We start from the raw sequence: 12,545 nt of genomic DNA on the forward strand, positions 1-12,545 counted from the left end.
CCAAAACATGTATAAATAATATTAAATCAGCTTTGCAAGATGTGCAGTCCGTTTCGCCACCGGTCAGCAAACCAGGACATAGAAATCAGTAGTTGCCACGCCACAATGTAATCCCACCCTCTCAACAGATAAAGTGTGCAGTACAGACATTGGTCAACTAAAACGCCTATCATCCCGCTAAGGGTGGTTCCACCAGGCTAAAAGGGTTAAAATAAAAAGAATGGTTTCCTAGGAGAAGGATGGGGCTTGCGAGCCGACAGCAGCTGCGGCACCTCACACCTCCTCTCTCTGTGCAGGTAGCACGTTCCTAGAAGAATCACGGCACGTCCTGTTTACAAACCTGCCGTAGACTTTGTATTCCCGACACATACCGAGGACGGCTAAATGCGCTTTTACACTTTTTCTAATAACGTATTGTCTTGCACGTCCCCTGCGGCAAACTTTTTCAAAGTAATATCTTGAATTTCTCAAGCTTCTTCCTTGCTCCCGAGTCACGTCGATAGACAGATTTGCATATTCATGTTGCACTGGGATACAGCAAGTTGATCGCTGCATACAATGAAATGAAAATAGCACAACTGCTGTGTCCTGGGGCAAAACAGAACTAGAAGGACTCGGTTTAGAAGCACATGACTGAAAGGAAGCAGGAAGGACAGGAGAGAGGCAGAAAGAGACGTCAATGGGTTCAAAAAGTTGCAGGAGGGCGTGTACAAGTCAAATTATAATTGCCGAATGACCAATTAAAAGAACATAGCCAATTTCTGAAGAGACATTTGCAGCCACTGTCTAAGCAGGGGTAGCCAACTCCCGTCCTCGAGAGCTACAACAGTTAGGGCTGTTTCACACAGTACGGTTCCTGCCGCACGGTGAAATCCCGTACGGTCAGGGAGCCGCGCCGCACTCAGAATTTTATAATGGCAGGGATGGCCACAGCCCGGCAGCCGTCCCTTCCAGTGGGGGGATCCGGCTGCAGCCGTGCGGCCGGGCCGTGGCCGTCCCGTGTGAATGGACACAATAGTGTCCATTCACAACTGCTGAGTGCGGCACGGCTCCCTGGCCGTACGGGATTTCACCGTGCGGCAGGAACCGTACTGTGTGAAACAGCCCTTAATGGTTACCAGATCTCCTCACAGAATCACAAGTGAAGTAATTAGCTCCACCTGTGGATCTTTTTAAATGTATCAGTGAGTAATGAGTGCACCTGTGCAGCAGGGAGGTTTTAAAAAAAAAAAAATGCGAACTGTTGGTAGCTCTCGAGGACTGGAGTTGGCTACACTGGTCCAAAGTGCCAGATAAGTATAGCCACCATCCATTCAGCCCCTTGCCAAATGGAATCTATACAGTAGATCTAACCCTCCAAATCCTGTAGGTTTGAAACAACTGTGGTCCCGGTGGCATAACCAGAAAGGTAACAGTGGTCAACCACAATGTCTATGGCAGGGGTTCTCAAACTCTGTACACCACAGGTCACTTGGCAGGTGCACAGGTGTATTTGAAAATATCCACAGGTGTGTGTGTGTGTGTGTGTGTGGGGGGGGGGGGGGGGGGGGGGTCACAAATCTCATCACAGCAGGTGTGGGAGTTTAAGGATCCACCTGCTCTTAACCACAGACCTTCCCAGGTGTCTTCTAACATTGTGTAACAAGACGGGATATTAAGGAGTAAGCAGTGTACACTGAACAGGTAATCATGGAGTGGGAGAGGTTAGGACAAAGGGTTATCACTGGGTACAGCACAGCCTGGTGTGTGTACAGTAAAAACATGCCAGTTGCCCACGGCAAGATGTAACCAGTAAGTTACGGTCATTCTTATTTGGGCCTCTGGCATCTTGTAAACATTTTCTCCTGTACCAGTGATGGCTAACCTTGACACTCCAGCTGTTGTTGAACTACACATCCCAGCATGCCCTGCAACAGTATTAGCATGGCCAAATAGTAAAACTAGCAGGGCATGCTGGGATGTGTAGTTCAACAACAGCTGGAGTGTCAAGGTTAGCCATCACTGTCCTATACGGGCAACAACAGACCGCTGTCTTTGGATTCAGAATCTAAACTTTATTTTTGGTGTAAATGTGTAAATAATGGCGCTTTACTAATGACTCCTCACCTATAGATGTAGTTGTGGGGGTTATTTCCCCCCCCCCCCCCCCCCAATACACATTATGGGCTCCTCACTAAGGGCCAGATATATCAAGCTTCAAAAACTGATAAAAGCAGTAACAAACAACCAGCCAATCAGCTCCTACCTGTCATTTTTCAAATCAAGTCTGTGACATGAAAGGTAAGAGCTGACTGGCTGGCTGTTTATCACTCTCCATTTTATCACTTTTTGAAGCTTGCTACATTGAGAGACATGGGAGAGAGATGCAATTCCAACCAGCTTCTGTCATAGGACAATTGGAAGTGAATTCCTACATTACCTCTCCAATAATTGATAGTTTGTGGCTACTGGTCGAGCCGGCGAATGGTAAATATAAAAATAGGACCACAGGAAACAGCCCTTTTGCTACATAAAGACATTTCCTCGCCGGCCCCACATACACTGCTGGCAGCGAGAAACACCAATGCTTTGATACAAAGTCTCAGTTAGACCATAGGCAACCTGTAATAGAGTCAACAAGATCTGCACTACCCCCTGCACCTGTGTCAGGGAAACCCCAAGACACCTCAGCCAGCTGCTCCTGCAGAGAACTTTAACACCTTACACACAGATCTCTGCAGCCGCACTTTCCTTTACGGTGACAACAGATCTCGGATGACAAAACGGTTCCCCGCCGCCCCGATCTCCCTCTACGCGCAGCAGTCCACATGCTAAAATTAAAGTGTACAAATCATTTTTATGAGCACAAAATGTGACCGTTATGCAAAACATGGACCGGGAAGGAGACATAGATCACGGGAATAAGAAAGCTTCACGCCTGCATTCAGCTGTACACCTTGATTTGGCCGAGAATAATAATCAAAAATACATATCTAGTAGAATATAGATGTCATTGTAAATTGTATGCAGTAAAGAAAAATATGAATTAATCTTATATCAGCGAATGATTTGAGAGAGTGAGAATAATAATATAGGGGGGGGGGGGGGGGGGGGGTTTGGAGAAATAGTGTATATATTATACACACACACACACACACCAAGAAAGTGATCGGAATGATTGTTGCACCAAGAACGTGATCAGATAGCGTACTGTAACCCATTGATTCGCTCCGCACGTGTGATCCAGTCTCTGCAGTAGACCTCATAGAGGAGAGCTGGTGGAAAGGGTTAAGTCCAGGCAGCACTAATCAGCTTTCCTACCACAATGCCTTTTGAATAAAACTGCGCTGAAACAACCCAAAGGGCTTATCGCAGCTCAATTTCTCAGCCTTCGGTTCCAATCCATCAGTTGCCATTGTGCTCAGTCCTGACCTCTTCCTCAGCATGGAGATGGTTGGACAGCTCCTGGAGCACAGCTGCCCTGCCAATCTGATCGTTCCTCCTCCTCTCCATGATCAAGTCCTCCAGACTCTGGAACTCCAGAGTGTGGCTCTTCTTCTCAGAGAGCTGGATCCTCAGCCGGTAGGGCTGCTTGCCTATCCTGATCTCTCCGCCTATCTTGAACTCCCTCTTGCCATACCTGCACCAGGCTGCGAAACACTCAGAATTCCTCCAGCTCAGCTCCTGGTCTTTGGCCCCTACCTGCTCCATGGCGTTTTGCACCACCATCTCAGGGCTCAGGGGCTTGTACTTGTACTGGTTGTTGACTATCCTGCCCCTTCTGCCCTGGCTGGCGTCTGTCATGAAGCTGTTGGTGATCTCCAACCTGTACAGGTGGACCACCTGGAAGTCACCCACATACACCACCCAGTGGGGGTACTGGTTCTTGGCTACAAACTCCACCAGGTCCCCAGGCTTGCACTTGTTCAACAGGTTCTCTGGAGAGTAGGTGCTCAGCTGCTCCCCAGCACCAAAGCCCTTCTCGTAGATGCACTCATCTCTGTAGTACACCAAGCACTCCACCTCATTGCAGTGGTCGTACTGAAGGTCCTCCTGCAGAGGGCCCTGCTTATCTGGGTCATGGCCGGTGTCCTCCAGGTCATCATCATCAGCTGAGAAGATGTAGGAGACCCCTATCCTAGGTCCTTCATCCTTATCCACACCTGTAGGGTCAGCGGTGGGGACTTCTCTGTAACTTAGGTGGGTCAGCTTCTCCACCTGGTTCCCCATCTCCCTGCAAGAGAAGACAAAACCCATTAGGAGATCAGCTTCCACCTGTTGCTCCACCAGGCATCAGCTCCCATCAGGCAGCAGCTAACAGGGGTAGGGAATTAAGTAAGTAGGTAGGGTGCTCCTGCCGAGGAACTTGGCGGTGTGCAGAAGGCACCCACCCCACCCTAGGGTGAGGAAAGGCTGCTTTCATTTCTAAGCACACACACATGGCTGCCTGGTGATTAACTTGTTCCTGGCCATGAGGCAGCTATTGAATAACACAGGATAAGAAAGAAAGAGAATTGCAATGAATGAGGTGGGAGAAGTTTCCCGCAGACGCAGCCGGAGCGCAGGTGTTGCGCTTAGGCGCAGGACGCACTTACCCTCCACTCAGCCCTCCACTCCTGGAGGCACAGGGGTTCCACCGCTACTAGCTGAGTCCTGGAAGGGGAAGGCACCAGGGACGGAGCATGGTGTAGTTCTGCTGCCCCTGGCGGTGCCTCTGTGCTGGGCTGTGCCGGAGAGAGACCGCCGCACCTCGGGCTGAGCCACCCAGCTCTGCTCCTTCAGCCCCGACTGCCGGAGCCCTAATGCACACAGTGTTGTCTGCCACAGCTTCCTGCACCACGCTGCCGCCCCCTCCCTCCCTGTGCACTCCTCCTCCCCGCCGCCAGTGTCCCCTCCCAGGGTGTGCGCAGCCGGGACACCGTCATCTCGCAAGTTCAGCTTCGCAGCCGTGTTCTGTCCGGTTTACAAGGTTCCTGCAGGTGTAACAGCAGGGAAGGGTCAGGTGCAGCAGCAGCAGAGAAAGGGTCAGGTGCAGCAGCAGAGAAAGGGTCAGGTGCAGCAGCAGAGAAAGGGTCAGGTGCAGCAGAGAAAGGGTCAGGTGCAGCAGTAGGAGCAGAGAAAGGGTCAGGTGCAGCAGCAGAGAAAGGGTCAAGTGCAGCAGCAGAGAAAGGGTCAGGTGCAGCAGCAGGGAAGGGTCAGGTGCAGCAGCAGAGAAAGGGTCAGGTGCAGCAGGGAAGGGTCAGGTGCAGCAGTAGGAGCAGAGAAAGGGTCAGGTGCAGCAGTAGGAGCAGAGAAAGGGTCAGGTGCAGCAGTAGGAGCAGAGAAAGGGTCAGGTGCAGCAGTAGCAACAGAGAAAGGGTCAGGTGCAGCAGTAGCAACAGAGAAAGGGTCAGGTGCAGCAGTAGCAACAGAGAAAGGGTCAGGTGCAGCAGTAGGAGCAGAGAAAGGGTCAGGTGCAGCAGTAGCAACAGAGAAAGGGTCAGGTGCAGCAGTAGGAGCAGAGAAAGGGTCAGGTGCAGCAGTAGGAGCAGAGAAAGGGTCAGGTGCAGCAGTAGCAGCAGAGAAAGGGTCAGGTGCAGCAGTAGCAGCAGAGAAAGAGTCAGGTGCAGCAGAGAAAGGGTCAGGTGCAGCAGTAGGAGCAGAGAAAGGGTCAGGTGCAGCAGTAGAAGCAGAGAAAGGGTCAAGTGCAGCAGTAGCAGCAGAGAAAGGGTCAGGTGGAGCAGAGAAAGGGTCAGGTGCAGCAGTAGGAGCAGAGAAAGGGTCAGGTGCAGCAGAGAAAGGGTCAGGTGCAGGCCGTGCAGCAGTAGCAGCAGAGAAAGGGTCAGATGCAGCACACAGACATGGTTTCATACCTCCCAACATGATCCTCTCCAGGAGGGACACATTGCTCCTCTCCTGAACCTTACTCTTAATGTATCATTGTCATCACCCGTGGTGACACCTTTTCTTATCAATTAACCTGTTCACCACAGGTGATGGCAATCCTACATTACCAGGGAAACCCAGGAGCAGAGCATTGTGTCCCTCCTGGAGAGGGTCATGTTGGGAGGTATGTGGTTTAGATGTATCATTGGAGATAGTATAGCATTGAGACGTTTAGGTACAGTAGCAGAGAAGGTTTAGCAGGTGCAGGAGCACAACAGTCCCAGACAGGTGTAAAGTCTGACTCAACGTGTGTATACATGAGCCAAGCCCTGTCATGTCTGTGTGTCATATACATCAGTACTTTGTATTGGGAAAGGCATGTGGGAACAGGCTGCTGCAGAGTTCACGTGTGAGTTATCCATACTTGCCTCCCTGACCCTCTCCATGAGGGACACGATGCTCTGCTCCTGGGTTTCCCTGGTAATGTAGGATTGCCATTACCTGTAGGGAGCTAGGTAACTGATAAGAAAGGTGTTTCACCACAGGTGCTGGCAATCATACATTACCAGGGAAGTGCAGGCGCAGAGCATTTCTCCCTCATGGAGACGGTCAGGTAGGCACATATGATGTAACTGCTTATGATGAAGACAGTGCTTATACTGTTCTAGTCATTATCTGCTGGGGGAGGGGAGGTAGTTTATGGAGCCCATAAAGCCTGTGTATATATCAGACCCTGCTGATAACTGGCACACACACCCTCTCCTAACTTCCCTCTAGTCTTTGCTACTGCAGTAGTTACCTGTAGGAATATGCTCCGGTGCAGGGTTCCACCTGCACCTGCGCGGAAGGGTTTGTGCCCCCGCCGATTGGCGCCGCCCCCTGCAGCCGGAGCCAGTATACTCGTGCGGTCACTTGCCCTGCTGCTGGTGGGCACCTGCCTCTTTACCTGGGGTGGCCCAGCGCCATTCCACGAAGCTGGAGGCAGGTCCTCAGAGGACAGCGGGCGTGGAGGCATCTTCACCGCTGCTCCACGCGTACAATGGTGGCGGGCCTGTATCCTCCAGGATTCAGGCCCCGCCAATCACGGTGCGGCAACTTGAATTTGGCTCCCGCTCTGGCGGCCAATCAGTGGTGGCGAGCCAATCCCTGCTCACCACGTCATAGCCCTGCTCACTGGCACTGGTTAGAACTGCCCAGCGCCGGAAGATTCGCTATCCGCCATCCCCCGCAAGCCACCGTAAGGGGACACGCGCGTGCATCTTGTCGACTTACAACGGGGCTCCCGCCGCCTCGTCGCACCCCCCCCCCAACCCTGTCCGTCTCCCTGAAGCGGAGACGGACAGGGTTCCCGTCCCCCCGCCGACGGGATACTGAGACGCGCGTGTGTGTGAGACGCACACGTGTCTCAGTCAGATGGGGTGCCTCTCCGCCAGATTCTGGCGCAGCGCCAGCAATAATAAGAGGCACTCCATCTGTACAAGGCGCCGGGGACCGTTGGAGAGGACGCTGGAAGCCTTGGCGCAGGGGGTTGCAACACAAAAGAGCTTGCCCTAGCCCCGCAAAGACAGGGCCGAACACGTGGCTGGACCATGGCTTGATCCAGCAGCCGCATGTGGCCCCCCCTAGACCACCAGGTAATCAGACAGTAGGCCTGTGGACCAAATTCAGGCACCAGGCTTGTGTTTCTGTTGTGTTGGGCATTAGGCCCATATAGTCGGGCAGTAGGCCCGTGGGGTTCCGGGCATTTCTGGCAACAAGCATGTAACCCCTGGCAATGAGCATGAATCCCCTGGCAATGAGCATATAACGCGTGGTAATGAGCATTTAGGTAAAAAATATTGTAATAAATATAGGGCAGGGGGGGCACCAGAATTTATTTTGGCTGGGGGGGGTGCACAATTTCTAGTTACGCCACTGGCCTCGGGATGCGGTCATTTGGTCTACAGCATGATGGTAGACAGTCATTAGGTCGACACCATTAGGTCAACGTGGGTCTAGGTCGACATAGGAAAAGGTCAACATGGTTCTAGGTGGACAGGTCATTTGTTCGACAGGTCGTTAGTCCGACAGGTCATTCGTTCAACAGTGTATAGGTCGACAGTGAAAAGGTCGACATGGGGTTTTTCACTGTTTTTTGAGCTGCCATGTGCCGACAGCCGGTATTTCATGCCCTACCATCCTCTAGGGCAGTGGTAGCCAACCCTAGCCCTCGAGAGCTACCAACAGTTCACATTTTCCAGACAACCTAGCTGCTGCACAGCTGCACTCATTAATCACTGACACATTTTAAAAGATGCACAGATGGAGCTAATTAGCTCACTTGTGATTCTGTGAGGAGACCTGCAAAACATGCACTGTTGGTAGCTCTCGAGGACTAGGGTTGGCTACCCCAGCTCTAGGGCATGGAGGGTGAATAAAATAGTGTGCCCGACGCATCGCGAGCGCAGCGAGCGATGCAAGGGGATGCGGTGCACTTTAAACTGTGTCCATGTTGACTGTTGACATTCAGGTAAAAAAAACAGTGAAAAACCCCATGTCGACCTAGACATTGTCGAACTAATGACCTGTTGAACTAATGACCTTTCGACCTAGAACCATGTCGACCTTTTCCCATGTCGATCTACACCCATGTCGACATTTTCCCATGTCGACCTAATGGTGTCGACCTAATGACCGTCAACCATCATGCTGTAGACCAAATGATCCCAACCCACTGGCCTCATCCCTCCTCCACAATAGTGGCAAAGTGCCACTATTGTGGCACTTTGCCACAAATCAATCACCGTCAGTCTGATGCCATATTGCGGCCGCTGTTGCGGACCCGTACTGCACTTGTGTGGAACAGGAGCGGCGCGTGTGCAAAGAACCAGTCATCCGTACTTTGCACAATGAACCAGTAATACAACAAGACCTGAGTCCGGCTCCAGATCAAAGGGTGTATCTAACCAATGGTTAGATAATCATAGGAGTTCTATTTGCTTTGTCTGTGACTGCTGTCATTTATACCGCTTTCAGACCGCACTCTAGACCCGGGTTATTGCCGTGTTCTTGCGGCCCCAACACGGGTCAAGGTGCGGTCTGAAAATGCCACCACGGGTCGAGCAACACGGGTTTTCAACCCTGGTAATGACCAGGGTTGAACACGGCTATGACCCGTGTCAAGTGCAGTGTGAACGGGTGCCTGGGTCGAGCGACCCGTGTCCCGTTCACAGTATGGAGGAGGCAGCACTGTCAGCTCCAAGTACTGCATCCTCCAGAGCCCCCGATGATGCGCCGCCGCCCAGCTCCGCCCCTGTGATGTCACCGACTCGGCAATATGCTGTGTCGGTGTCGGAACTTTCAGACCGCATTGCCGTGTTGCTCTGGGGATGGGACCCGTGTCCTAATCCCGTGTGCGACACGGCATTTGCGGTCTGAAAGTAGTATTACACATATAACCAGAATAATAGCCTCCGTTATCTTGTAAACTACTTTTACCTTACTGTGCACCTTGACATAGTTTTCCGTGAGAGTAATTTAATGTGTTGTTGTGCGGAGACGGAGCTGTGCTGGAGAAACAACAACCGTAGGATCATGTGAAAGCACATTCCTGTGCGGAAGATGTGCGCAGCTCTGTACAACAAGGATAGAACTAGTGGTGTGAATGAGAAAACTTCAGGTAACTTATTATTTCCAGCCAGACCCTGAAAATAAATATCCCTGATTACTGCAATATGCTGGAAGAAGGAACCTTTATTCGCATAAATATATTATTACTGAGTCGGCAGGGCAGGGGTTCCAGTGCCAGTGGTCACAAGACCCATTCGCAGCCCAACAGGACAGGGTAGGGTACCAGTCCCAGCGGTCCCATGACTTCCTGCTTTTACCCCATCAGCTGCTATACTGCAAATGCGCAAGCAGAACCACCAGAAAGGGATCCTTAAGATCCAACTCCGCCCCCTAAAAATAAATATATGAAATAGACTATTGCCATCTGATGACATTAGCAGCCGGGACCAATCTCTAGAGCTTGGTAAATCAAGGGGTTGTGGTCGGCAGGTCGACAATAAAAAGGTCAACGGTGAATAGATTGATCACTATTGGTAGGCAGTCCATAGGTCGACACATGAAAAAGGTCGACATAACTTATGTTGACATGGTTAATAGGTTGAAACATGCAATAGGTCGACATGGGATAGGTTGACATTAAAAAAAAGGTCAAATTAGTTTTTCACATTTTTTTTCCAGAACAGGTGGTTTTTCATGCTTTACTATCCAAGAGGACATAGGATGAGATGTATTAAAATACATTGCCGCCCTCCGCCGCGATGCCAGCGCATATGTACTAACATATGCGGCTGGCATCGCGGTGCGGTAACGGAGACCCCGCCGCAGACCACAGTACAGGTATCGTGGGGGGTCTCCGTCACCTCCCAGCCGGCTTCTGCTGCCTACACGCCGGGGACAGCTAAGCAGGCTGTCCCCGGCGCCTCCTCCTCCTCCCTGCAGCCGGAAGGACGTCCGGCTGTGTTGATAGGGGGAGGAAGGGCTTACCTTCCGGGGTCCAGGAGGACCTGCAAGAAGGTAAGCCCAAGGTAGGGGGGAAAGGGGGGGTCGGCAGGGTTGCGGCGGGCGGCAAAAAGAAGCCCATAGGCTTCTATAGGGTATCGCCACCCAAAGGTGGTGATACCCTGCCCTGCGAGGGGGTTTTACCGCATTTTCCCTTTAGTACATCCCGCCCATAAAGCTAGGTTATAACATCCATGCAGCCATAAGAAGACAGCCTGCACTAGTCACATTGGGGTTTATTCTAGTTCATTCTTTCTGACAAAATCCTTCTTAGATAGACAAAACCATGTGCACTGCAGGGGGGCAGATGTAACATGTGCAGAGAGAATTAGATTTGGGTGAGTTATTTTGTTTCTGTGCAGGAAAAATACTGACTGCATGATTTTACACTGCAATATAGATCTCACTTTGAAGAAATCTAATTCTCTCTGCACAAGTTACATCTGCCCCACCTGCAGTGCACATGGTTTTGTCCATCTAAGAAGGATTTTGTCAGAAAGAATGAACTAGAATAACCCCCATTGTCACAGGGAAATCTGCGGCCATAGGAAGACAGCCTGCACTAGTCACATTGTCACAGGGAAATCTGCGGCCATAGGAAGACAGCCTGCACCGGTCACATTGTCACAGGAAAATCTGTGGCCATAGGAAGACAGCCTGCACCGGTCACATTGTCACAGGGAAATCTGCGGCCATAGGAAGACAGCCTGCACCGGTCACATTGTCACAGGGAAATCTGCGGCCATAGGAAGACAGCCTGCACCGGTCACATTGTCACAGGGAAATCTGCGGCCATAGGAAGACAGCCTGCACCGGTCACATTGTCACAGGGAAATCTGCGGCCATAGGAAGACAGCCTGCACCGGTCACATTGTCACAGGGAAATCTGCGGCCATAGGAAGACAGCCTGCACCGGTCACATTGTCACAGGGAAATCTGCGGCCATAGGAAGACAGCCTGCACCGGTTACATTGTCACAGGGAAATCTGCGGCCATAGGAAGACAGCCTGCACCGGTCACATTGTCACAGGGAAATCTGCGGCCATAGGAAGACAGCCTGCACCAGTCACATTGTCACAGGGAAATCTGCGGCCATAGGAAGACAGCCTGCACCGGTCACATTGTCACAGGGAAATCTGCGGCCATAGGAAGACAGCCTGCACCGGTCACATTGTCACAGGGAAATCTGCGGCCATAGGAAGACAGCCTGCACCAGTCACATTGTCACAGGGAAATCTGTTTGCAGGATCTGTATCAATTATTGTATACAAATACAATATACTGTATTAATGTAGTTCATAGGATTTAGATCATACAAAGCAGCTGGGCCTTGTAGTTCTCCATGCATCAGCGTACCCAAGCTGTGTACGCTGTATGAGATTGGGACTGGGACCAGTAGCGCCGCATATAAAAGCTGATTAACTATTCATTATGGCAGCGCTCACTGTGCAGATGTGTTGGGAAGAGTCCTGTGCTCTCTCCACAGGGGCTGGAGATTCCGTACTATAGTGTACTCAGCTGGTCATACTATGCCCCAGTGTTAGCTGCAGCGCACCCCACACAGCCTTTGTACCCCTGTTACCTTGGGCCCTGTAGAATGACGGTACAGTATGTTGCAGATTCACGATGCACCTTATCATCATGCGACATGGTCACCGGTTTATTTTATAAACAACTCAAAACAAATATATCAATTGGCTTTTTTGGGGTATAGCACTTTACACCTAATGCAACTGTAACCAATCAATGCAACTCTATTAGCCTATTATTGTGTTTAACCAGGGTCATCTTAATGTGTGGACATACTGGGCAGCTGCCCAGGGGCGCACAATTCTAGGGTATGAGGGCCCTGCTCGTAAGCTTACAATCTATTGGAAAATAGGCATTGATAATAAAAAAGGAAAGATGTTCTTTATTGCAGCGGTTCTCAAACTGTGGGTCCCGACCTTCTCAGCATGGGATTGTGACTTCATGTTGCGGACCATTAGGCTTGATTACTTTTCTAAGGTTCAAGGAGTCTGAAAAATCTGTTGGATTGTCATGTCATGTTGTGCCTCCACAATGCTGCCATGTATGTGCTGTCTGCTGGCTGCACACGTGATGTGATGGGTTCCCAGGACAAAATAGTTTGAGGACCCCTGGCTTATTACATA

The 12,545-nt window shown here is 51.0% G+C and overlaps 1 protein-coding gene across 1 annotated transcript; it reads right to left on the minus strand.

The window, feature by feature from the left end:
- Positions 1-3,091: 3,091 nt before the first annotated feature.
- LRATD2 (LRAT domain containing 2) lies at positions 3,092-4,817 on the minus strand. The gene is made up of 2 exons (XM_083144837.1): positions 4,575-4,817; positions 3,092-4,213 (listed from the first exon to the last, which is right to left on the minus strand). Exon 2 carries the CDS (start codon positions 4,207-4,209, stop codon positions 3,385-3,387), a length of 825 nt encoding a protein of 274 aa, XP_083000963.1. The 5' UTR covers positions 4,210-4,213; positions 4,575-4,817; the 3' UTR covers positions 3,092-3,384.
- Positions 4,818-12,545: the final 7,728 nt, after the last annotated feature.

Source organism: Crinia signifera, chromosome 5 (assembly GCF_055691185.1).
Source record: "Crinia signifera chromosome 5, ASM5569118v1, whole genome shotgun sequence".
Lineage (NCBI taxonomy): Eukaryota > Metazoa > Chordata > Amphibia > Anura > Myobatrachidae > Crinia > Crinia signifera.

Excerpts from the sequence above, each read along its gene's own strand:
- LRATD2 (XM_083144837.1), bottom strand. The coding sequence starts at position 4,209 with ATGGGGAACCAGGTGGAGAAGCTGACCCACCTAAGTTACAGAGAAGTC.